Source organism: Hippocampus zosterae, chromosome 14, assembly GCF_025434085.1.
Source record: "Hippocampus zosterae strain Florida chromosome 14, ASM2543408v3, whole genome shotgun sequence".
Classification (NCBI taxonomy): domain Eukaryota; kingdom Metazoa; phylum Chordata; class Actinopteri; order Syngnathiformes; family Syngnathidae; genus Hippocampus; species Hippocampus zosterae.
Window position 1 is genome coordinate 2475931 of NC_067464.1, and position 27156 is coordinate 2503086.

Here is a 27156-nt window from a genome sequence, read left to right on the forward strand (position 1 = left end):
ATGCAAGGAATATCTGAACCCAAACGATGGTGCAAGAAATGAAGACAACCCCCACCCCCACAAAGGCATGTATTCTTTATCCTCTGCGAAACACAACTCATTTCACAGCAGCCAATTGAGTCACACAAGTTATGAAACCCTTCTTCGTTTGTGTCTGCATCGTTTTATTTTACCGCCCTCCGGTGGCCAAGGCGTGTTCACCGGGACGGCTAGCGCAATGCATCGAAGTGAAGCATGAAATGTTTGAGTCCTCGCTTTGTGATACCGTGCAGTACTACTTCCCTAAAATGCAGTTTGGGTCGTTTATGATTTTCGGTGTGTGTGCGGGGGGGCGGGGGGGGGGGCTACCAAAGATCCAAGTCAGCAGAAACACACACACATACACTTGTATGGCTTATTGCACTTGCTTGTTCCAGTGTCAGGTGCACACAAGTAGTAAGCAGAATGTAGGTTGGCTCACCCTCAAAGCAGACAGGTCGATTTCATCCAGACTCCGAGCGGGGGAGTCGCTTGCCATGACGGGGGGGGGGGGGGGGGGGGGGGACTGAACTCACACTAACAAAAACAATAAATAAAAGCCCCCCCAGACCCCCCTCCAAAGAAAGATCAAAAAAGGTCTTAACGTCCAAGGTAATGCTGTTTGGTAGTCCCGGCGTTGAATGTCTCTGCTCCCGGCGCGTGAGTCGCTTCCGGCTAAAGCGAGGGCAGGTCGTCGCCGACCGCTTCCCGGTCCATGTCGACGTGAGGGAGGCGAAAGCGTAGCGGGTTGTGCTGCCTCGCGGGTCGGCGTGAGCGTCGCACTGTGAGCCGCCGCCGCCGCTCGGTGTGAGGTGACAGACAGCCAGCGGACGTAGAGCGGAAAGGGTGGGGCTAGAAGGAGGAGGTGGGGAAAGGGGTGGAGCCAGGCAGCCCTGCGCGGCAGGGAGTCCCGCACTTTGAACATGTCATGTGACTTCCCCAAGTCATAAAAACAATCATGGTGTCGTCGTAATAATAATAAAAATCATCATCATCATCAAAACGGCAAGTGTGAATAAGAGTTGTAGGTCAAAACACATACAGTACGGTGGTATGAATGTTATGTTATGGATTTGTTTTAGTAATCATTCGAAAATAGTTTAAACATTAAAAATATTTTCTTTTACGTTTTAATTTAAATTACCGTTTTGTAATTTTTTTAATGGCTACATTTTACTAATGACCTCTTTTAGTTTTGGGGGATTTTTGAGATTTTTGGGGATTTGTTAAGAAGTATTTATTTCATTATTGTACATTTCAATATTTCCTTTTGAAATACTAAAATCACATTTTAATTGTATAATTTTTTTTCTTTGTTAAGTCAAATCAAGTACAACTTTATTGTCAAATGCGCTGTTTGTGCAACATACAGCACGGATGAAATTTCTTCCCTCTCAACCAGACAAGACAACAAGCTGGAATAGTTCACATAAAATGACAAAATAATACAACACAACACTTAACTTAAATTTCAGTTATAGACATCGTAAACATATTTACAATATTTTTGTTGTATTTACAATATTCCTTTTAAAATCATGTATTTAATCAGTTTATGTAAATATCTCCTTCCAATTGTCTCTTTTTCTTGTAATTTCAACATTACATAAATGTACATTTCTGCAACTGTGAATTTCAAATTATCTCAGTGTTTAAAAATGACAATTTTTAATGCATTTGAATTATAAATCGTTATTTCTGGGACAATCTCCAATGACACACACGCAAAGGGGCTTTGGTGTGACCACGTGATCATTTTTATTGGCTTGCCATTTAAAGTAAAGTAAATCCAGTGAACTGAGCATATTAGACACAGGACTGTACAAAACCATGAAAAGCGGCAGGTAGATTGACGTTAGACAGTGTTGTGGTTTTCACAAGATAGAAACGAGATAATACCAGGCACAACTGACCTAAATAAGGATTGTTACTCTCATATGTGAATACAGTACTGGTAAAAATTGAAGATTGGAACGTTTAAAAGTCCATGGTCCCACTCAAGAAATGATTAGTGTAAGTTATTACTACCAGGACGAATAATGAACTCATCTTTCTAGCACCATCGAAGCAGACGTTATTGTTTCACACGCATATACCGTACAAATTTAAACATTTTATATTCGACCTGCTAACATTGGAAAATACCAAGAGTGATTCTTAAACATTCACATTGCAAGGAAGGCTAAGGGGGCAACCATTCAGGTATGAAATGTTAGGTTTCATGTTTAAAATTACCTTCCACAATACATTAATAGCATTAAAAGATGTCAATTAAAAAAATGAAAAGAAAGCATTTTCTGAGGCAGAATAAGAAAAAAAAGGACTGAACGGGGAGTTTGTTTTGAAAAAAAAAAGTACAAGTACTTTTAAGAAACCAGCACCACCTGTCGGGCTAAATATAGAATTACACGAGGGAAGATTGTCCTTTTCTGACTACTTCTTTCCCATTCGGCTCCATTTCAGCACGATGACGTGTCAAACTGTGACGTCATAACAGAGGGTACACCACATAAAGCCTTGATGTTAGAGTGGTTCAAATAACAGTAATGTGTCCAAATGTTTCAGGCTTTACACTGCAGCTTTCATTAAAAGTTAGGGGAAAAATTCAGCCCCCGGCATGTCTACCATGAGTACACCCACAAAAATGTCTCAAGAACCCATACCTGAAAACAAAGAAAAGTTGCCATTTTGCATTAAAACCGCCACTTCCGGGTTATTTTAATCCATTTCTAAAAGTTATTCCGACACAATTAAGCCACCTTATAAACGTGACATTTGTTAGGCATGTTTATCATGACCCACAAAAAAGATTCTAGGACCCATCCCTACACATTTTGCTTGGAACTTTGAAGCAGACATTTCATTTTAGCCAATTCAATTTCCCTTGGTGTTGTGAGTTAGTTTTAGGCATGTCTATCAAGGGCAGACCCACAAAAAAAGTCTAAAAACAAAAAACATTGCCCAAACAGACACTGAAGTCTGCCATTTTGGCTCAAAGTGACCATATTCACTTGATTGCACCCTTTAGAATGTTTATAAAAATCCAGCCCCTGAAGCCAGCTTGACTTAGTAAGATGACACTTGGTCGGCATGTCTATCATGAGAAGACTCACAAAAAAGTCTCAAAAACCCATGCAAAAATAAACACGCCGCGTCTACCATTTTGACTTGATTGCAGCCTGTAGAATGTTTTTACAAATTCAGTCACCGACGCCAGTTTGACTAAGCAACATGAAACCTGCTAGGCATGTCTCTCATGAGCAGACCCACCAAAAAGTCTGAAGAACCCACGCCTAAAGAGACAATGAAGGCAACCATTTTGGTTCAAAGAGGCCATTTTGACTTAATTGCAACCTTGAGAATGTTTTTAAAAATTCAGCCACCGACGCCACTTTGAGATAGCAACATGAACTTGCTTGGCATGTCTCTCATGAGCAGACCCACAAAAAAGTCGGAAGAACCCATGTCAGAAAAGACACAGTAAGTTTAGCATCTTGTCTTGAAGTGGCCATTTTAGGGTGTTTTTAGCCATTTCCAGGGCTCCTTCAAAAGCAACCTAGTCCTCTAGATTTTGCTACCAAGTTTTAATAACCACATACAATGTCAGCCTCAGTGTTCCCACCCCTGGTGTCAAACGGCATCTCGGCAACCTTACACAGCTGATGCGCGTACAAACACACGCATGCATGCATTGCCCTCTCTACCTAATATGGGTTGTATTAAAACCAAGCGCCTGGTCCCTTTGTTGGAACAGGAAGTGGCATCCCATCATGCTCGCTGCAACTGCGAGATAGCGTCCCAGTATCCGGCTTTTAAAAAGTCCTACGTCCATATCTCGGTGGGCACCATGGCTTCCTTTGTCCCGACCGAGGGCATGAGGTTGTGCTCTGACAGGAAGTCCAGAGGAAATTGCACCAGGAAGCCGCGGATCTTGCGCAGCTCCTCCTGAGCGCGGGCCAGGTCGGCCTGGGCCAGGCCGGGCTTGGACTGGTACTGCTCCAGCTCGGACATGTTGCGTACCAGCGAGGAGGGAAGGCAACGGAACACCTGCGGAGGAACATGTGCACGGCGGCGTAAGAATACGTGGTCGCGTGGTAAGAGAAGGCACGCTCAGCTAGCAGCGTACTTGCTGTTTTTCACTGGATTCTTTGATATTTATTAGGGCCCATGGGAATTCTGATATTTTGCAGAGTAAAATTCTGAGACGGATTAATCAGTCGGTTAATTTACAACATTTATTTTTTTGGGCTCAAGAGTGTTTTTAAATACTTTGGCCTGTATTCTTTTTGTAACCAAAAAAAAAAAAAAAAAAAAAATCGAAAAATCGGGCAACTTTTTTTAGGAAGGAATTTTTGAATGTCGTTATCTGTCTATTTTGATGGTGCAAAATTTTTTTGGACAAAAATCTGTAGATTTTTTTTGCCGATTTTAAACAAGCTAATATCGGCAGATTAAATCGGCCAGTCGATTAATCGGTCGGGCCCACTTATGTCATAGCCGATTTTTTCTCACACAAACTTTGAGTGCATTTATGATTTGCTAGAGCATTCGAAATGATTGCTAGCCGGTGCAAAAATTTTTTGGACAAAAATCTGTAGATTTTTTTGCTGATTTTAAACAAGCTAATATCGGCAGATTAAATCGGCCAGTCGATTAATCGGTCGGGCCCACTTATGTCATAGCCGATTTTTTCTCACACAAACTTTGAGTGCATTTATGATTTGCTAGAGCATTTGAAATTATTGCTAGCCCATGGCATGTTTTGAACTAAATTTGGCTTATGTCGCCGCTGAAAGAACAAAACGACACCATAAGATGAGAACCCCTGTAAAATTAACTTGTTGAGAAAAACTATAAAAGAGAGAGCATTTTTTTTTTTTGTTCCACGTTGTCGTGATCTCTCATACCTTCTCATAAATGGTGGCGTTTCGGCCGGCCGTGGTCATCCACACCTCCTTGTAGAAGCGGTCGCTGATGGGGTCAGAGAGATCGATGGCTGCGTCGCCGTGACCGCCGAGGATCGTCCTGGACACAGAGAGAAAAAAAAAAGAAATTTGAAAAGACCTCTGGCTATTTTCAGCTCATTTATCATCGACTGGATTAACACCACAAAATTTTTTGTTGGATTTCTCTGTGGCTTTTTTGGCACATTGTAGTGAATTTGATTTATGACAGTGAGCTCCTCCGAAAGATAAGCGTGTATAAATCGGAGAAGATAAATCTCTCACCTGAAGCACTCCAGACGCAGGCCGAGCGCATACGGGCCAGCCTCGAACTCGCGTCCGTCCATCACCGAGGCAACCGTTTCCGTGTCTTCCACGATGACCGCCACCTCGCTGTCGCGCTTACCCAGCATGCTCCGGTCGTTGATGTTGGCCGAGCCTGCGAGACCCGTATCAAAAAAAAAAATCAGGTCTTTGCGCTTTCTAGCCAGCAGGTGGCATCAGAGTGCAAATCTTGAGGGCTTGTTCTTATGCAACTGCAATTTCTTTTTCTTTTCTCGACACACGCCTTCAGTAGTGGCGACGCACCAATGATGACGGTATTGTCGTCGGCGATGAGCATCTTGCTGTGCACGTAGATGAGCTCCGTCACCAGGCGGCCTTCCATCTCAGCGTGCGTCCGAAGGCCGGCAAAGGAGATGTAGTTCATCCAATGGTCGTCCACTGCGGGCGGCGGGAAGAAAATCCCGTCTTTTAGCTAAATTAGCAAACGGCTAACGAGTTCACGCCACTCGATCAACTTTGCTAGGTGACCTTATCAGCCATGACAGATTTCAATCACTCTCTTTCTTCTTGGCTTTGAAGTACTTACTCTCCTTCCTAAGTTGGGAGATGATGGAGTAGTCCCCTCGAATCATGGTTCTTCAGAAGGGGGGGGGGGGGACAACAACAACAGTCAGTTGTCACTCTTTGCGCAATTTTGAAAGGATCGTGGTCTTTTGCGCTTCACCTGTAATTGAAGTGCATGACGGCCTGGATGGCGTTGCCCCCGCCTGTGGTGATGTCCCCCTCGAAGCCGGGAAGCAGAGGGGTCACCACGTACACGCGATACTTATTGCCCTCCCTGCCAAGCACATTTGCACATTGAGTACCGCAAATGAGCTCCGGTGCTAAAAGGGATTTCGAAATATTGCGCAATTTCCTCACGTCACTCGCTGAGCAACAAACAGCAATCGGAACAAAACCGCTTTGTGGCTTTTTTTGGGGTGTGTATGCGTGCCCGGTAGAGGTAATAACGTCGGAAAATTCGACACCACGATAATCAACGGATGGTTCGGCAAAACGGAGCATTTTTATCTCGGTGACGACATTTCGAGGCGAGCACGACGGACTCGACGGAAAAACTAAAGCGGCCGATTCAGGTACTTGTGCGCTCTGAGGATCCTCTCGATGATGGCGTCTCCGATCTTGTTGTACACCGTCCGGTTGTCAGCGCAGCTGATGAAGAACTGGTTCTGGGAGGACAAGATGATGCCTGGGTTTATTTGCGTTCCATCGCTAACGCGACGTGGTTTGCACGAGCTCAGCGCAGGCGTTGCGGCTTGCGTATTTGACGACGGGGCGTTCAAATAAGGTACGCAAGATCGTAATTCACAAACATTTCTATTCCCAAAAAAATAAAATAAACACCCAGACATCGCAGTTTTTCTTTTTACCTCAATGTAGATGTAGTGTTTGCTCTTGGCGATGACTTGGATGTATGCATTGTGGATGGACTCCTCGTGGTACTTGATGCCAGCCGACCAATCGGCCGCTGACCGCAAAACCTTACGCAGAAGAAAAAAAAAAAACCCAAAACAAACATTTGATCTTCTTCAATCAATATAACACTCACTGGACATTTAGGAACACAGTTAAAAAAAAAAATCCTTTCTGGATCTGCCGCGCACTCAATGAGGAAACCAAGACCCTAAAATGGCTGCCTCAAAACAAAATGGCCGACTTGCTACGTTTTTTTTTCATGTAAGATTCTGGTGTAGAAGATCTAAAAACGTCCATTTTCACTATTTTCAAGAGACAATTTTCAATTGGGTCCAGCTACATGGCCAAAATATGGCTCAACGTGTCCAATTTCACTTCATAACTGGCACCAAAGATGAAAAACAAGGTTGTTAGCTTTTTTTAAAAAATTATTTTGTAGTTACATAATGTTGTTTTTGGCCCACGGACTCTCTTTTGTGCCCCTCCAGCAGCTCTCATGGACACGTTAGTCATACAGGAGGTCATACTTTGGATTATTGTTTTGTTTTGGGGGGGGTTGGTGGGGGGGGGGGGGGGGGGGTTCAAAGCCTTCCTTCAGGCTTATTGTGCTCCGTAACGGCAAAACGCTCGATTGGGAGAGTTTGGAAGTGCGCCGTTCGCGTTAGCGTCGTCTTACCTGCACTTTGGCATTCACACAGTCGGGCACTTGGTAGCGCAGTTCAGTGGCGCTGGAGTGAGACTTTGGCAGCAGGAATGGATAAGACAGAGAGCGGTACTTTGGTTTCATGATCTGGAGGAAGAGAAAGGGGGGGAGGGGGTGAGAAGGTGTGACCTCACAGTGCAGTGGGAAAGCATGAGTGGCAAAGTAAAAGTGTTTTTTTCCACACTTGGAGTCAAGACGTTCCCTTGAAATGAAACAAGGGAGTGTTTATTGACCTCCGTGTGTGTGTGTGTGTGTGTGTGTGTGTGGTCAGCCACAAGAATGGTGCCATGTAACCACCCGCTAACGATTATCTTGAGAGGAAACATTCCAGCGTAATAAGTAAGACGGAAAAAATTAATCTGACGTATGATCTTTGGCCACTAGGGGGCAGTATAATTCAGAATAATACGGATTTGACCCGAACAAGACGGTCACAACTCTGCAGTAAGCCGCAGTAATATTTTTCGCAGACGACCCGCACGTCGGTGACGAAGCGAACTGACGACGGGAACGTCACAAACACCAAAAGTGTTTTAAGGAAATGTGGCCAAGAAAAGTTTGCGCAACCAATAATTCAATGGCGTCATGAGATCATTTAATCGAATGTAAAGATGACGCGGTTTGTGCGTCACAATTAATTAATCTGATGTATGATCTTTGGCCACTAGGGGGAAGTATAATTTGGAATAATACGGATTTGACCCGAACAAGACGGTCACAACTCTGCAGTAAGCCGAATGTAAAGATGACGCGGTTTGTGCGTCACAATTAATTAATCTGACGTATGATCTTTGGCCACTAGGGGGAAGTATAATTCGGAATAATACGGATTTGACCCGAACAAGACGGTCACAACTCTGCAGTAAGCCGCGGTAATATTTTTCGCAGACGACAAAGAAAATACTGTTATATCGCCTGTCTACATGTGTTGCTCCACTGCCCACGATCGAAATAACACCAATGCCATTTGTGAGTCCATCTATGGTGTTTTGCGTTGTGTTTGTGTGTTAGCATTTTAAGCTAGCAGGCGGTTATTGGGTGTATTTTTATGCTGAAACACACAATTTACAGTTCTCGTTGTTTGATGTTCAGTTTGACAACGCACTTCAAAAATAAAAAAATAAAATAATTATCGTGCGTATCGTTATTATTATTCTCCAGTAACACGAGCGCTGTACTCGCCTTCGTAAAGTTCCAACGCTGAATGAAGTGGCGCGCCACGTCGCGAGCGGCTCTGCCGTGCACCACCGAGGCGATGTCATGCCACGGCATTCTGGGAGTGGTGTAGCGGTCGATGAAGTCTGCGCAGAGAGGGCCAATATGGAATTAGACGACAGACAGCTTTTTGTCTCATAAAAATATCATTCATTCATTCATCTTCCGAGCCGCTTGATCCTCACTAGGGTCGCGGGGGGTGCTGGAGCCTATCGCAGCTGTCTCCGGGCAGTAGGCGGGGGACACCCTGAATCGGTTGCCAGCCAATCGCAGGGCACACAGAGACGAACAACCATCCACGCCCACACTCACACCTAGGGACAATTTAGAGCGTCCAATCAGCCTACCATGCATGTTTTTGGAATGTGGGAGGAAACCGGAGCACCCGGAGAAAACCCACGCAGGCCCGGGGAGAACATGCAAACTCCACACAGGGAGGCCGGAGCTGGAATCGAACCCGGTACCTCTGCACTGTGAAGCCGACGTGCTAACCACTGGGCTACCGGGCCGCTCATAAAAATATCATTTAGGAAAAGTAATTGTGTCATATGGACTTCATCTCAAAAATTCAGAAGAGGCGAAAACGGGAGTAAACGTCGCCGATTGTGCCAAGGAACAAATCTGTCCATTTAAAACCTGAAGATTTTTTTTCTTCTTCTTTTCAGTCGTTATTCGTTCCTAACGAAGAACTGCTCCGCACCGTCAAAAGGTTTTTCCAGCTGGATCCAGTCCCTGTAGACAAAGTTGCAGTAGTCTTTTCCATGCCAGAAGCGAGTGTTTCCCTGCAACTCTCCCACACCCGTCTTGAAGCTTCGCACCGAGCCGCCCCCTGTCAACGGCAAATTTCGACACTCCGGCAAAAAGCGAGGGACAATTGCGAGAAACTTGATTGAAGGTTTGGCTTCGCACCCGAGCTGTCCGCGCTGCTGACGCTGTCCGCGTGCTGCAGCGTGTGCTTGTGCAAGTGTCGATACAAGCTGAAGCGCGCCCGCCGGCTGCGGCCGACGCCCTTCAGCTTGGGCAGGTCCACGGGGTCCCCGTTGGTCGTCCCCCTTCCGTTGCTCCGCGACGCGCCGTCGACGGGCGGGGCCGCCGTAGCGGACTGAGCGTCGGCGGAAGCCACCTGAGGAACGGAAACCACCAAAATGAGATGACATTTTGCACAGATGGTCTGGAAAAAAGCGTCAAAACGGCCCGCCGCGCGACGTGCGACCTGTTCGAGCGCCACGGAGCGCGTCACGCTGCCGACGTCGGTCAACCGGTGCTCCCCGTCGTCCCAGCGACCGTACGCCAGGTCGATCCCGCCCACGAAGGCCACCGATTGGTCGACGACGACCAGCTTCTCGTGATGCGCCCAAAGGTAGACGGAGGAGGACACGTGGTCGGGATGGCGCATCACCTGACAACACACACACACACACACACACACACACACATGAAGAGGAAGCTGCTGACGTGACACGCCCACCGCTGTGAACATTTGCTACACGCGGGAACTTACCTTGACGTTGGGGTGCAGGCGCATGAGGGTTCGCTTGCTGTAGCCCGAATTGATGCCCAGTGCCAACTCCACCTCTTTGTACAGCATCACAAAGATGCGCACGCCTTGTTGCTACCGTTACACACACACACACACGCACACACACGTCAAGATCATAATGGGAGAAGAGGAAATTGGAACATCAACATCAGATTCCCATCTGATAATTTTCATTATCGCAAATTAGTTATTTTTCCCCATATTAATACTAATGAATAATTCAATAAGAAGAACGGTTGAAAGTATATTTTCTTAAGAAAAAAAAACGGATTTATTCGATATTAGCAAGATGACATTATTCTCCTCAAAATGCAGAGGTTCGCATAAGAAAAAAAAATATTTAAAATATGTATATTTGATTAAAGGCGGCCCGGTAGCCCAGTGGTTAGCACGTCGGCTTCACAGTGCAGAGGTACCGGGTTCGATTCCAGCTCCGGCCTCCCTGTGTGGAGTTTGCATGTTCTCCCCGGGCCTGCGTGGGTTTTCTCCGGGTGCTCCGGTTTCCTCCCACGTTCCAAAAACATGCGTGGCAGGCTGATTGGACGCTCTAAATTGTCCCTATGTGTGAGTGTGAGTGCGAATGGTTGTTCGTCTCGGTGTGCCCTGCGATTGGCTGGCAACCGATTCAGGGTGTCCCCCGCCTACTGCCCGAAGACAGCTGGGATAGGCTCCAGCACCCCCCGCGACCCTAGTGAGGATCAAGCGGCTCGGAAGATGAATGAATGAATTCTTGAGAAAATACAACCTTTGTCCGGGGACAAAACGCAACCCGATTCTTGCACGATTACGACGTGCCCAAAGCGAAGTCCGCCTAGCAACAAGCGGCCGCGAAAACGTGTCCCATGTGTGATTGCGCCTTCACTTACGGCCTTGCGCTTGAGGATGCAGTCCAACCTCCAGCGGTTTCCCTCCACCACAGGTCTCTTCAGGAAAATCTCGGGACTCAGCCTGCAACCGATACACACACACACACACACACACACACACCGTTTTGCATACTTCACATGCCGGGTGAACGTTTGTTAAACATATCACGTTCCTAATGTGGTAGCTTGACACCATCTAAGGCTCACGTTGGCATCTGGAGCTCGATCCGCGGGCTCATGTTACAACATAGCGAACGGTTAAGTCCATAAGCCCGGCGAGTTGCGCATGAGGACATCAGCCGAGCTTCAGATTGCCAAGTTGATTTGGATTCCAAGTGCTGCGTTGGTTCCATTCCCCCTTTTTTTTTTTTTTTTTTTTTAAGCTTAGCAACCAACCGCCCACGATACTCACCACCAGTCGGTAATGAAGATTTCCTCTCTGGCCTCCTCCAAGGCATCGGCGACGTCCTCCATGTAAGTCTTTCCGTTCACGTACCTGCAACGTGCGGATTTACTCAGTCGTCAAGATGTCCGTAAAGCAAAATGCACGCAGCTGTTTTGTAGGGCGAGGAGCCCGTATTTTTTTTTTTTCCTTGACGACTTGGCTTGACTATTTAAGTACCGGTAGTCTGTTTTTCTCATGAGGCAATGTGTAACTTTGGTGTAACTTTTATTTATTCATTCATTCATTCATCTTCCGAGCCGCTTGATCCTCACTAGGGTCGCGGGGGGTGCTGGAGCCTATCCCAGCTGTCTTCGGGCAGTAGGCGGGGGACACCCTGAATCGGTTGCCAGCCAATCACAGGGCACACAGAAACGAACAACCATTCGCACTCACACTCACACCTTGGGACAATTTAGAGCGTCCAATCAGCCTGCCACGCATGTTATTTGGAATGTGGGAGGAAACCGGAGCACCCGGAGAAAACCCACGCAGGCCCGGGGAGAACATGCAAACTCCACACAGAGAGGCCGGAGGTGGAATCGAACCCGGTACCTCTGCACTGTGAAGCCGACGTGCTAACCACTGGACTACCGGGCTGCCATCTTGGGAATTATTCATTCATTCATTCATTCATCTTCCGAACCGCTTGATCCCCACTAGGGTCGCGGGGGGTGCTGGAGCCTATCCCAGCTGTCTTCGGGCAGTAGACGGGGGACACCCTGAATCGGTTGCCAGCCAATCGCATGGCACACAGAAACGAACGACCATCCATGCTCACATTCAAACCTCGTGACAATTTAGAGTGTTCAATCAGCCTGCCACGCATGTTTTTTGGAATGTGGGAGGAAACCGGAGCACCCGGAGAAAACCCACGCAGGCCCGGGGAGAACATGCAAACTCCACACAGGGAGGCCGGAGCTGGAATCGAACCCGGTACCTCTGCACTGTGAAGCCCACGTGCTAACCACTGGACTACCGGGCCGCCCTATTTATTTATTTATTTTATATATTTTTTTTCCCCATTTGGGATGGGCGAAGTAAGTACCTGACTCGTTTAAAACCGGACCGTCCCAAATATATTCCCCAAAAACGGCTGCACTGACCATTTGGCAGGAACGTTTTCCTGCTCCTGCGCAAAGGAACCGAAGCGATGCTGGCGCAGGAAGGCCTTGCCGTAATTCCTGACAAAGTTCTCGATGCTCTGACCCCACCAGCGGGCGTGTCTGTAGCTGCTGCATTTGAACACCAGCGTCCTGCACGCAACGTGGTGTCACGTGAAGAGTGGAAACAAAAAACAAGCTTGTTCTCCCGTCTGCGCGCAGGCACCTGCACAGGCACACACACACACACACACACCTGGAAAGACTGTCAATCCGAACCCCGTGCTTGGTCTCGGTGTCTTTGGAGTCCATTTTGATGCTGAACTCTTTGTCCACCAGCAGCACAAAGGAGATGGCTCCCGAGTCGGGCTTCATGTACAGCAGGAAGGAGTCCTTTACCACCAGCCACCTACAACAAAAGACAAAACACGCGCAGTCGTCATCATCACATGTGGATTAATTCTATAATTCTTTATGTCACTTGTTGTTGTTGTTTGTTTTTATTTTTGGGAGAGGAGGCATGTGGTAAGCAAATCACGGAGCTGTCGGTGGCTCCAGGGAGCCTTCCAAATGTGTGGGATTGTTTGTGCATGCGTGTGTGTGTGTGTTCTCGCAATACATTGTAAAAAATGCTCATATAATCGCTTGGCTGTGATAAAGAGGAGGCTGCGAGAACACACACACACACACACACACACAAAACACACAAAAACATTGTGTGAGACACCAAAACCGCCCATGAATGTAAAACAAGAAGGTTCAGTAGAAACCCAAGCCACAGAGAGAGGAGCAATATATGTTGACAGCGAATGGATCACGCAGCTGATTTTTTTTTTTTTTGGGGGGGGGGGGGGGTCAATAATCCCACAAACGAACTCGTTACGAAACTGGTTCAAGGACAAAAGAGAATGAGAGGGCCAAAAATTTAAATCAATTAATTAATTAATTGAGAGGCCCCAAAATTTTAATCAATTAATTAATTAATCGATCAATTAGCTAATAAATAAATAAATAGATAAATAAATAAACAGACAAATAAATAGATAAATAAATAAACAAACAAACAGACAAGCGCACAAACCGTTTGGACCAACGGTAGCAGGCTTGTGTGTGACCACAGCAGTTCATGCCGGGGATGCGATGACCTCCGGAGCGCTTGTATATCATCCCTTCCCTGCACACATACAAAAAAATAAAAATGAATGGCTAAAAATAAAAAAAAAATATGAACATCATCAAATGGATGGGGCAAATATCATAATCTAAATGAGCACATTTAAAACATCATGGAAAAAGTGCCAAATAAAATTATTTGAAATCAAATACAAAGATTCAAAATAAAATGGGTGACTCAAGCAAGAAATTTGACAAGAATAAAAATACATTAAAAAAAATCGAATCAAATTTTCATGTTTACATTAAGAGGGAAAAAAAAAAATCAAACAATTTCTTCTGATAGAAGAAAAACCAAGTACTCACAGTCCTTTGGGGCCCAGCTCGTGAATGAAAGACAACTGGCTGACGTCAATGAACTCCATCTGGGAAAAGACGACAACACACGACAAGCGTCACACCATGCGGCAACTTCTATCCCGTTTTAGCTCTTCAACGCCGAGACGCGTCTCACAACAACGTGCGAAATACGCTCGTCCAATCATAAAAGCGGTGCGAACATTACCAACGTGAGTGACGGCAGCCCGCAGCCGCTCGCTGGCACGACGGGATACTCACAGTGTGATGATATTTGCGGTACAATCCCATCTTCAGCAGCTTGTTCAAATAGTCTTCCAGTTGTCTCTGGAGGAAGACACACGTGCATACTTTTTGTCTTATTTTGTGATTTGCGAGCGATAAATCAGTCGGGGGAGCATCCCAAAATTAATAAATAAGATTTTATTTAATCGTGACCGAAAGAACGAGATCCCGGATACAAGCGGCCGAAATGAGTTTTCTCCGCAGGGTGTCCGGGCTCTCCCCTAGAGATAAGGTGAGAAGCTCGGTCATCCGGGAGGGACTCAGAGTCAAGCCGCTTCTCCTCCACATCGAGAGGAGCCAGATGAGGTGGCTTGGGCATCTGATTCGGATGCCTCCTGAACGCCTCCCTGGTGAGGTGTTCCGGGCATGTCCCACCGGGAGGAGACCCCGAGGAAGACCCAGGACACGCTGGAGAGACTATGTCACCCAGCTGGCCTGGGAACGCCTCGGGATTCCCCGGGGAGAGCTGGAAGAAGTAGCTAGGGAGAGGGAAGTCTGGGCTTCCCTGCTAAAGCTGTTGCCCCCGCGACCCGGCCCTGGAGAAGCGGTAGAAGATGGATGGATGGATGGATGGATTTTATTTACAGATTTTTGGCAAAACGCATGACAAAAATCTTTACAAATGTAAATGCTCAGTGGGTCGGATTAGATAACGGAACGACTACGCTTTGCTCACCCCCGCATTGGACCGTGCAGGACCGTGTACCTAATATTCTGACCTGTGAGCATATAAACACCGCGAAACAAATACATATTATCACGGTCCCATCGGGCATTTATTGCACCACGTGTTGACGACGTACCCGCCGGCTGGACACCTGTTCGTCCCGCACCAGCTCGTCGCCTCCGCCCCTGGGCAGCGAGGGCATCTCTCTCACCTCGCTCTTCCTCACCGTCCTCCTCTTCACCGTGTGACTGCAAGACGAGGAGAAGCCCGGCGGGAATGGATTATATTTGCTCATTCAAAGCATTGTCGCGGTGCGCGGCACAGCCCCCCCCCCGCAGGTGCTTGCGCAGGCTAATGTGGTTCGCGAGAAAAAAAAATGACAGCGGGGCGAGTCGGTCTTGAAGGCCGAAGAGATGTTTGCTCAAACTGTGTGGCGCAGACGCAAATAAAGTCAAGTCAACAAGACGTGACGCGTGTTGTGAAAATCTTAATGTTTTTTTTAGCTAGCGGGAGAGAGTTGTGGAAAAGAATCATGGTAGGTCCGCACATTTCGGCTATATAACAACGGGAACGCTGACACAATCTGAAAAAGGAACTGGAGGAAGTAGAAAAGTGGCAATTGGGAAAGCGAGTTTTCATCGCAAGTCTATAAACTGACGGGTTAGCATTAGCATGCTCTTCAACTGGAACAGGATCTGAGAAGACTCGGAACAAATTTGTGTCATATTCTGTAACTTAACATATAAACATGATCATTTTAAAGTGCACTTCAGCAATCGGACAAAATGTACCTAAATAGAAACAAATAGTCTTTCCGCGTGTAGCATATAAAATGGAAACATTTGATTAATTTCATGGAAATATTTAGATTTTGATTATTGTTGTTCATTGCAGAAGTACGACAACAGATTTGTTTGTATGAATTATGCTCTGCCTCTATATACATAGTTTATACATATATATTACATACTTATATGTATATATATATATATATATATATAAAATATATATTATATATATATAATATTTATTTATATAAATATAATATTAAAATATTATATATATATGTATAAATAATATATATATATATATGTATAATATGTATATATATATATATAAAATATATATTATATATATAATATTTATTTATATAAATATAATATTAAAATATTATATATATATGTATAAATAATATATATATATATATATGTATAATATATATATATATATATATGTGTGTGTGTGTATAAAAATATATATATATATATGTATAAAAAAATATATATATGTGTGTGTGTATAAAAAATATATATATATGTATAAAAAATATATTATATATGTATAAAAAAAAATATATATATATATATATGTGTGTGTGTGTATAAAAAAATATATATATGTATAAAAAAATAATATATATATATACATATTTTAATACACACACATTATGAGATAATATGATGAATAAAATAAATTCTGTAAAATATATTAAAAAATAGCCCCTTGTTTGGCTACGTCTTACAAATAATTGCTGAATAAAATACTTTGATACTCCGGGTAGTTTTGCGTTTATGCTTCCGATATGCAGATGAGGTGGGCGTGGCCCACCTGCGCGACGGCAGCGGTATCCTCATAAAGGTCTTGTAGGTCCTCAGCTCTCGGTGCAGCTCCATAAAGTGCTTCTCTTTTCTCTTCACCATCCACGTGAACTCGCCGTGCTTCATCTCAATCTTGAACACGGCGGGCAGAGACTGCATGGAGACAATTGACAGGAACTGATGAGACATTTTTGGGGATGGGGGGTTAGTGGCGTGTATATGGACCTTGTTGACGCTCCTGTGCTGCGACAGATTGAAGCGATCCTGCGCCGTGGTGAAGCGCTCCACCTCCAGGATGCGGGCGGTGATGGGCACCGTGGGAAGGAAGACCTTGGCGCTGGCCTCTTTGAAGCCCACCGTAGCGTACACGGCCGAGAACGGGATGCGGCAGTCCCCTGAGGAGAACACAGAGGGCAACGGCAGGGGTGAGAGTCGTGCCTGTAGGAGGCTAACGAGTGGGATGCTACGCTGGCTTTCCTTCCAAGATTTCGTTCCTCTCCAAGCTACTGTGCCGTTCCAGTTTTCATACTTACACCGACTCAAAACAATATTCAGATACTAGAACACGACTACTACTTTACCAGCATGACATATAATTTCTGGACAGCTTGCATAGGAGTCGTATTAGCTGTTTGGGGCTACTTAATAAAGGTAAACGGGGACGACGGCACTCCGTTAGCCGACTGCAAATTCTGCTCTGCAAAATGACCCGCGAATTTCGCTGCGGTGTCCCATAGCTACGTGCAGCCACATGCTACGTGCTACATTCGCGTTATGAAGCCTTTGCCGTTTTATTTTCTAACTTGTGATATTCTCAAGTGGGTTTGTTATTTCTTTTTATTCACTTTATTTGGTAGTTAGGAGGTAAAATCAGCTGCACTTCTGCTCGTGTATCGACCAGACAGCGATGTCAAAATGAAGCTTCAAATTAGCGTCATCAACCTCCACCAGATTTTTTTTTTAATCTTTATTGAACAAATCAGAATACAATTCTCAGCAAACAGAAAAATAAAAACGTGCTATACCAATACATACACATTACAAAAATTAAGAAAAGAGTCTGTTCAACGTTGCGCGAAAGCACACTGACGCGCCATTTCCTAAACCCCTTTATTTAAACCAACAGTGCCATCTAGAGGAGTCGAAAACTACAACTGGTTCACGAAGCAAATCTGAAGCTTCATTGTACCAGATATTACATTCGTCTTCATCTCTTATTTCTTCTTTGTATATCATCTACTCTATGTACTACTTTGAAAGTGTTCAGACTCAGATACCACATCAGTGAAATTATTTGTGCTTCGGAGTACATTGACGCAAAATGAGAGGTTGATAGAAAAACATGCAAATGTCAGAAGTGCCACTCTGTTATATATATGTGCGTGTATATATTGGAGGTAGAAAAGAAAAGTTATATCGGTGGATCCCTAGTAATATTCCTACCCATTGTGTACCTAGGCAGTTTCCCTCGTAGTCCACGTCCTCCCCTTCATCAAAGTCCAGCTCTCGGGCATCCAAGCTCTCTACAAGTTCGACCATCTTGATTCCGTCAGTCGCCGGGCCGTCCAAACTTTCAGCATTCACCAGATCAAGTCTGCTGGTTGTAGGCGGAGCCTTGGCCAGCATGCTCAGCAGTCGTTAGTGCCCGAAGCAGGGCGGCCCTGAGAAGAGCGCCAGAAAACGGACATGATCGTGACCAAAACGTACAAAGTCGAAGGCAGAACCCCGTCAAGGCCAAACAACGGCAACAACAATTTGAAGAGGAGTCCGCGGGTTTTAAGGCACTGTCGTCGTGTGGCGTGTTCTGTGCGATTTTTCTTTTGGGGCTGCACCCAAATGAGTCAGAAGGTAGACATCATGTCAAGTGCGCCATGAGCGCTGTCACGCCCAGTACAACCACATTGTCTAATACAGTACGAGTATCGATTTTAAAGTATCGACACAGTGCAATGTGCGAGGACAACACCAATTTTGCTGTTTCAATGTTATTCTGAACACCATCGACATACCATCAAAAGAGATTTTTTTTTCAGCCGATGGAAGCTGTCATTTTTTTCCAATCAATTTGTCTTATTTTAAGCCCACAAAAAAAATGTAGGGAATGGAGGCCACTATTTAAAAAATCCTTAAAACTTAATACGTTTCCAGCTTTGTAATTTTTCATCCCAGAAAATCGTTTCTCCACCCCCACCAATTTTGAATTGTTGTTTGTACAAAGTTACTGAGTTCTTGGTGATTTTCTACTATTTTCTATTTTTAAGCCCTTTTTGTTTCTGCATTTTTTTCCCTCACATAATTTTTGAAGATTTTTTTTGTAGTTATGTATTTATTTATTTTACTTTGAGAATGTTGTGCTTGTTTCCAATTAAAAGTAGGGATGGGCGCGTCGCCATACCAGGTATCGCTAACGGTCCGACACCCGGCTTTTTTTCAAGATATTGATCCTCAATCACTTTTTTTACACCTTTTTACACCTTTTTACAATCAATAACTAAAAAGGTATGCATGTCTGACAGATGACCTTTCAGATCCTATTTCTGCAAGTATATTTATAGAAAAAGGAACAAATCATAGAAAATTGCCGTTAAATTCTGGGATCTATAGGTTGTTCTCGATAGGGTTGTCACTTTAACATAAAACATTTCAAAACGGGTGATTTATCCTTGAAATGTCAAAGCGGATCAAACTAACCGTTCTCGCGTTCATTTTCATACCGTATTATCCAACGATTACAAAACACACTGACACCGCTTCCATCAAACAGAATCGCCAACTCGCTAAACCTGTTTCTTATTGGATTTAGTTTTAGTTTTTTTTTTTTTTAATTCCCAAACACCCTCAAAAGAAATGCTCAAGGAACTCAGCATTGCACACTCATGTTGCCGGTAACCCGGTCCTTAAAAAAAAAATAATAATAATAATAAATAAATAAAAGCAACTTCATCTAAAATGTTGAACTAAAATGAAGAATTGAGATTGACTCAACTCCTTGGATTGGTTCCTGAAGTGATTCTGATCTGTGTTTCAATACTAAAAAAATATATTTATGTGTGTGTGTGTGTATACACTTATATAATTTTTTTATTTATTTGTTTATTTATATTTTTATTTTTTTAATACACACACACATTTGCCATTTTAAAACATGAGATTCATGGGAATCTAGCAGAGACGTGGGAGGATATTCAGTGTCAGTCTCACAAACGAGACAAAAGAGGGTGAAGTTTCTGGACATTTAATATTAGACACCATCATTTCCATAAACAGAGCAACAATTTGCATGTTGGAACACAAGCGTGTGAGGGATGTGTCGCGAATGACCTGAAAAGTGGCCACATATTCATATTTTTTCCGGATCATTGAAAATACAATGCTAAAAATGCCGGCGAATGTAACGCGAGAGAAAATAGCAACAAATAAGAGCTCGACAGTAAACATTCCCGACTTCGGCACAAGTTCAGGCATGTTGACGCAGACCCGTCTGAAGAGTTGCCAGCAGTCGACAGAAGTTTGGTAAAGCGCTTTCATTCAGCCACTCAGGCTAGACGAGCATTTGCTCATTGAACATGTTTATAGACGACAGGTCATACATTTGGCTATAAGCCGTAGCGGGTGTTTACGGAGTAGCTGTTGGATCGGTTAGCAGTGGACAGTAGTTGGCGCTATCTAATAACTATCATTATTTTCAATTGGTGTGAAAAGTTGTAATTGGACACTGGTAGCTGTTGTAGTGTTTGTTAGCATTAGCTAGATATGAGACAACCGGATTGTTTAGTAGCTGTTGGATCGGTTAGCAGTAGTCAGTAGTTGCCGCAAGCAGATGTTTATCATTATTTGCAATTGTTGTGACAAGTTGTAATTGGACGCTGGTAGCTGTTGTAGTGTTTGTTAGCATTAGCTAGATATGAGACAACGCGATTGTTCCCGAGGGCATTTTCGTGTATCACATCGCGCAGGTCTGTGTTGCACTTTAATTAGCTCTGGCTTGTGAAAAATGTTGTTTTCCGTGTCTATTTTTAGACGATGCGCAATGGGTTGTCCTCAGTCGCCTTGTTTTCAAGTTGCTCATTTTGGTACAATTTGTGTTCATCACACGAACGGCGGGATAGCGCATCTTTGACCACCTAAAAAGTGTCGACCGCGAGCTAGACTATATCGGATCATCCACAACCAATAGCTGCTAGTAGCTACCGGCTATTGTAGAAGTAGTTGTTGACAGGGAATAAGTTAGTAGTTACCTTCGTGAGCAGTTGCTGTAGGGAATTGTTGTTGGTAATTGCTCGCGCTAGTTGCAGTAGTTGTTAGCAGTTGATGTAGATACGGTTGTTTCAGTCGCAGTTGTTGCTAGCGGTTTTTAGTAGCTGTTTAGTAGCTAGCTAGTTGTTTGTAGCTAGCGGTTGTTTGTGGCTGTGGCAGTCGTTAGCAGTTATTGTATTGGCACGTGCTGTCGGGTGGTTGTCAGTCGTTGTTTGCAATTTTTGTTCGCAGTTGTTCATAGTAGGCTCAATTACAATTACTTAGCAAGTGTTTTAAAAAAAAAATCATTCCTTGTGGTTAACGGTTGAAGCTAACGGTTGAAGCTGATCGCAGTTACTTTAGCCACGGTTGTAGAAAGGTGTTCGCAATTCATGCTCGCATTTATTTGGAATTGTTGTTCGTAAATGTTAGCAGTCATTGCTAGCAGTAGTTATCGTAGGAGTAGCTGCAGCAGCGGTTCTCACTTGTTTTGTTTCCATCTTTTTATGGGATTTTGGTGAAAAGTGACATCAGGTCTGCTACGAAAGAATCACTTTGAGTGACAGAATCTATTGCGAATGATAATACCGGACAATCGAGGCTCATTGTGCAGGGGAACAATGAAGCCAGATACGATTAAAGAGTAACACGGGTGTAACTGAATAACTAGAAATACTAGGAAGGCGCAGAACTTTTGCATGGATTAACTGGGAGGCCGATATTTGCAGGGATGAATTTCCCTGAGCCTTTCTTTAACATTGACTGACTAAAAACGAGCCCGAGGCGAAAGTACTCTCAGCTATTGACGACGTTGCTGCGTTATCTCTTGCTGTCTAAGAATAACCGTGACCTCCCGTCGGCCCGACCCGCCCGGAGGTTAACTCCAGGGGGTGCTAGAATGCTGCAAAAGATCTCAGGGTGCGCATGTACACAATGTTGCCCAGTACACACACACACACACAAAAAGTGTAACCTGGAGGTAGATCGCGGGAGAGAGAAATATGAGTTATCGCTCCCTTCCGTGACTTCCTCCTTCCACTCCCGTTGTCATGGTGATATTTAAAGTGCCAACAAGCTGCTTGACGTATGAATATTAACAACACTTCTTAAATGTCACTTAGTTGAAGTGCACGCGCGGTGGAAATCGTCAGCCGGCAGAGTAGAAGAAAAGCACATTGTGTGGGTGAAGAAGACGTGTGGAGGATGGCTGGACGCCGAGAATAAAGCTTTTCTCTCACCACGCACGCTTGGGCCTTTCAAACATTTTGGACACATATGCTGGCAGAAACAACTAAGATGTCATTCTGATTATTATTTACAACAAATGTGTGAAAATTCTGCCATTTGGGGAAATCTGTATACATTTCTGCCTTTATTATGTTTTATTTTTCCTAAATGACTTTTTTCTGGCTTCTAATTGGCTTTGTTTTATTCTTTGGCATTTGACTCAGCATGACTTAGATTTGTTTTTGGTTTTACTGTTTGGTAAGTTTATTATTTTGGTAAATGGCTGTTTGAAAGTGCTCTATAAATATCGTTGACTTGACTTGTTCATGCTTTGTTCTCTGGACTCAAAGTCCCCCCCGAACATGACAGTCTGAAATTGTGCCAGTTTTAAATTTAAGGTCATTTTTATTCATCTGTCGTTTGGCAATGTGGACATTTATGCCTTAATTTTGCCTTTTTGCTTTTTTGTGATAGGCGGTAAAGCAAACTTTCCCAACAGCAAAAAAATCCCCAGCATGAAATTTTATCAAAGTTTGCTGACTTGATATTTTGAGTTTACCCAATTTTTTCATTCATTCATTCATCTTCCGAGCCGCTGGGAGCCTATCCCAGCTGTCTTCGGGCAGTAGGCGGGGGACACCCTGAATCGGTTGCCAGCCAATCGCAGGGCACACAGAGACGAACAACCATCCACGATCACATTCACACCTCGGGACAATTTAGAGCGTCCAATCAGCCTGCCATGCATGTTTTTTGGAATGTGGGAGGAAACCGGAGCACCCGGAGAAAACCCACGCAGACCCGGGGAGAACATGCAAACTCCACACAGGGAGGCCGGAGCTGGAATCGAACCCGGTACCTCTGCACTGTGAAGCCGACGTGCTAAGCACTGGACTACCGGGCCGCCCGTTTACCCAATTTATTTCATTTAATTATTTTTACACAGACATGTCCGTAATTTCTCACTCTCTGGGTGAGTTGGAGTGGTAGCTTTTTACAAAAAAAAAATGCATGTGCGTCTCGGTCTACAGTATCTAGCTGGCTAGTGTTGAGAGCGGGAGCTCAGCGGGACTGTTCTCTTCCAAAAACTGGGCGGAGAATGTTTATATATCAACTTGAGTTGCGCAATGCGATTCTGCCCCACTGCTTCGGGACATGCTGGCGGCGCACGTATGCTTGGAGGGTGCCAAGCCTTTTCACTTTTGAGCAAACAGAATGAAGTCCTACCCCTAAAATACGTTGCCATTGTCCGCCAAAGTTGTTGAGTGCATGTGCTTTGCGGAACCTTCTCCCTGGAATTGGGCTAAAATGACTACCCGGTGTGTTTCACAGCCGTGGTTGAGAGGAGGAGCGCATGGTTTGATGCTTTGACAATCACACATTGATCCACAGATACAATGCAGACTCATCAATGTAGTGTGGTGTTCCACATGGCTCAATTCTGGGGCCTCTGCTGTTCTGTATCCTCTTCCATTGGGTTCCAACATGGTATTTCCTTCAATTGCTATGCGGACGACTGACAGATCTCTGTCCCTTTGAGCAAAAAAAAAAAGACGCTTTCTCATTGAGGTCCACTTTTATCCTGTCTGGAGGAACTCAAGACCTGGGTGGCATTCATTTCTTGAATTTCAATGAAAGGAAGACAGAAGTGACAGTGTTTGGTCCCAGTGGCCTTTGTACATCCCATCCTGGGGATTTTGTCACATCCAGGTTGGATTACTGAAATCCACTTTACTTTGGAATCAGCCAATCCTCCATGAAATGTCTCCAGTTGGTCCAAAATGCTGCTGCTCGTCTCTTGACTGGTACTCGTAAGAGGGAGCACATCACTCCTACTCTGACATCCCTTCACTGGTTCCCGATACATTTTAGAGTTCTCTTTAAGATCCTGTTATTTGTTTTCAAATATTTAAATGTCCTCACCCCATCTTACCACTCTGAGCCACTCCTTCTTTGGCTTTTGATTCAGCAAGAGAATTGACTTTGAGGTTTATTATTTTTGAGCTTTTTACTGTCTCGGTTAGTCATTTTTAGTGTTTTATTGTTTGTTGTATGAATTATTTTTGCTCCGAGTACAGCACTTTGTATGCAGCGGCGGTTGTTTTAAACCACTGTAAAAATACAGTCGAGTTGAGTAGCATGAACAGAACGTGCGGTGCCAAGCTGCTCATGGCGCAGATGGTACAAGTGGAGAAGATGGAAGAAAGAGAGAAGGAGAAAGAGAGGAGGTCTGTGACACCTCTCTCTCTCTCTGCCCACACTAAAGCTGCCCATTATCTAATCCACGGGAAAACAGAGTGGCGGGTGGGGTGTGGCGGGGGTGACAGGGACGCTCCAGGAGGCGCCAGCGACAACGAGGGAGCAGTCATGCTCGTCACCGTGGCACCGCGAACACAAGGCGCCATTGTGCCCGTGCAGGAGACGGGGAGGGGGACTGCTCACACCCTCTTCTGGGTCGGGTAGTCCTCGCTCATGTCATCGCGACCGTGTCGGGGCCAAGATTCAAAGCCTGGCGCTTGTGTCCCAGACCCCTTGAGGGCACTCCCTGGTTAGGGTGAACACCGCAGAAAATACGGAAAAACTCAGTCATCATCAAGCTGGAGGTTCTTCCAAAAAGGACGAAAAGACAAGAACTGGCAAGTAATAGCTGTCCATGTGACAACAACCCCCCCCCCCCATCTTCAGAAGTCAAGTCAACAGTATTTCTCGAGCACTTTCAAACAGCCATCGCTGCATACAAAGTGCTGTACATGGAGCGATTTACCATACACAATAAACAGTAAGACGAATCGGTACTAAAGGCGGTAGAAAGCACCAAGCAGTAAAATCAAGAGCAAATCTAAGTCATGCTGAGTCGAACGCCAAAGAATACAGAAAAAGAAAGCTTGAGTTATTTTACAGACCAACTGTTTCTCTTCAGCTGGAACTGGGGGCCTTAGTCAAGGTGAAGGGAAATAATAAGAGTGCCAAACAGCAGTCGGCGTTGGCGCAAAACCTTGTCAGAATGTCAGGAAAAGCCTACTAGAACACGAGCTGAACTTTATTTGGGTGAATCAGGGACAGCTTAGAGGGCGGCCCGGTAGTCCAGTGGTTAGCACGTGGGCTTCACAGTGCAGAGGTTCCGGGTTCGATTCCAGCTTCGGCCTCCCTGTGTGGAGTTTGCATGTTCTCCCCGGGCCTGCGTGGGTTTTCTCCGGGTGCTCCGGTTTCCTCCCACATTCCAAAAAAACATGAGCGGCAGGCTGATTGAACACTCTAAATTGTCCCTAGGTGTGAGTGTGGGCGTGGATGGTTGTTCGTCTCTGTGTACCCTGCGATTGGCTGGCAACCGTTTCAGGGTGTCCCCCGCCTACTGCCCGGAGACAGCTGGGATAGGCTCCAGCACCCCCCGCGACCCTAGTGAGGATCAAGCGGTTCGGAAGATGAAAAAAAAGGGACATCTTAAATCGCGGAAGGAGTAATCTGACTCCGGTGAGTTTGAATGTGATTGATTCGTTATGATGACAGCCACATGGCCAGTTGGAAGCGTGGCTGCAGACTTGTGCAACCACATGATCACAGTTGTTGAACGTATAAACGCTTTCGCTCTTCATGTCTGTCAGGCTACATGCTGAAAGTGAGCAATTTTGGTGTAATGTCATTTTATTTAGTCAGATTATTCAGGGTAGGTTCCGGCAATACAAGACAATCCGATTTCCTACTTGCAGGGCGGTTAATGATGACAGCTGCAAAGCATATGAATAACTTTGAATGTTACATAATCCTCCAGCATATAATTTTGGGGTCACGGCGCACTTCTTTCTCGAAGCTTCGATTGGATAGCGTACAGTTTCTTTCTTTTTTTTCTTTTTTTGTGGTCCAAAAAGCTCCCTGAAATATTCGGCATGCAGCATACAGTTTGCGGTGGCACATCTGGAAAACATTAATGTTGCCTTTATGGAGGCCACGTAAACGCCAGCGTTGCACATTTACAGCTATCCGTTCGTCACATCTTCTATTTCGCTTGTCCTCTGACGAGATCTGCCGACTTGGGTCAGTTGATGGAGCCCAGAGTTCAAAGTAAACACGGTGAAGCTGCATTTATCTATTATGCTGCACATAAATGGAATAAGATGGCAACAGAAGAGAAGTCAGACCCAAGTTTAAATGCTTTTAAATCCATGATGTACGCTCTGGTAATTTTTGTTAGCCATTTTTGTTTTCTTGTACCTTGTACCCATGAGGCTGGACACCCTGTACTGGTCGCCACACAATCTCAGGGCCCATAAAGACAACCAACCATTCACACCTATGAAGACTTCTCAGAAACCCTACAAAAACGTTTGGAGGATGAAAAACCATGCAAGCACAAGGGAAGAACAATGCTAACTCCAGAGAGGAAGCCCAGATTCGACCCTTGAACCTCGGAATTATCGTCCAGACGTCATAAAACCACTAGCGCACCGTGTCACCTATCTGGAAATTGGAAAGATGCAATAGCTTGTGCTGATGTTGTTGTGGAACAGACGTGGAATGACACGCACGCAAACAAAAAGGCCTGAGGGCGAATTAATAATGCGTTACTTCAATATCGCAGCCTTCACATGACATTCCAGTAACTTAACTTCCCCAGTGCGTGGGTGCGTGAGGGAGAGAACACCTGTGGAATCTAACCCAACTCTCCCGTGCTTCTTTGTCAGTCTTACCCACGAAAAAATATAATAAACCAGCAGCAACTCAACAATGATGACAATAAATTTTGGGCGGTAAAGTGTCCATTTTAAGTGTTCTTCGTGACACCCCCCACCAAAAGACACAAATAGAACACCGTCGCCGGGACAAGAAAGCGAGTGAAACGTCACCGACCTGCTCTTTGGGCGGACGTGAAGTCCACATGTTTGCTTTTGTTCGGTCCACTCGTCAAGAAAAGTCACGGAAAAGAAAATAGAAGGCAACAAGAGCAGCAGTGGTCCGACACTTGCGGGTGTCAGTAAAAGTAAGAGTGTGACAAACGGTAAAGAGTCAACTCTGTGAGATTTCGCAAAATGGGCGGGGCGAGAAACTCCAAACCAATCAGAGCTCCGAAGGCGGGATAGTTCGAGT

The 27156-nt window shown here is 44.8% G+C and overlaps 2 protein-coding genes and 1 long non-coding RNA gene across 25 annotated transcripts in view; 1 reads left to right on the forward strand and 2 right to left on the reverse strand.

The window, feature by feature from the left end:
• tnika (TRAF2 and NCK interacting kinase a) overlaps nucleotides 1-27156 on the reverse strand; it is a 284569-nt gene that overhangs the window by 52139 nt on the left and 205274 nt on the right. For 8 of the 23 annotated variants that reach the window (XM_052085501.1, XM_052085499.1, XM_052085484.1 and 5 more), the window contains exon 1: nucleotides 461-852. In XM_052085501.1, coding sequence (XP_051941461.1) covers nucleotides 461-517 — 57 coding nt within the window. In that variant the 5' untranslated portion in view covers nucleotides 518-852. Of the gene's footprint in view, nucleotides 1-460 lie in introns of those variants that run through there. The other 15 variants (XM_052085480.1, XM_052085478.1, XM_052085473.1 and 12 more) reach the window with 4 other exon arrangements.
• The window catches only part of LOC127614344 (uncharacterized), a 232305-nt gene continuing 207156 nt past the window's right edge, over nucleotides 2008-27156 (forward strand). Inside the window, exon 1 of the long non-coding RNA XR_007966465.1 lies at nucleotides 2008-2372. This is a non-coding gene — a long non-coding RNA (uncharacterized LOC127614344). The remainder of the gene's footprint in view (nucleotides 2373-27156) is intronic.
• LOC127614340 (phospholipase D1-like) lies at nucleotides 2732-27092 on the reverse strand. The gene is made up of 27 exons (XM_052085614.1): nucleotides 26920-27092; nucleotides 18066-18272; nucleotides 16837-17006; nucleotides 16622-16764; nucleotides 15150-15261; nucleotides 14323-14388; nucleotides 14071-14129; nucleotides 13673-13765; nucleotides 12848-13000; nucleotides 12595-12744; nucleotides 11459-11542; nucleotides 11047-11128; nucleotides 10142-10252; nucleotides 9854-10039; nucleotides 9550-9763; nucleotides 9341-9469; nucleotides 8608-8726; nucleotides 7399-7512; nucleotides 6677-6787; nucleotides 6387-6475; nucleotides 5971-6084; nucleotides 5833-5882; nucleotides 5550-5684; nucleotides 5247-5400; nucleotides 4926-5043; nucleotides 3431-4065; nucleotides 2732-3256 (listed from the first exon to the last, which is right to left on the reverse strand). Exons 2-26 carry the CDS (start codon nucleotides 18235-18237, stop codon nucleotides 3841-3843), a joined length of 3153 nt encoding a protein of 1050 aa, XP_051941574.1. The 5' UTR covers nucleotides 18238-18272; nucleotides 26920-27092; the 3' UTR covers nucleotides 2732-3256; nucleotides 3431-3840.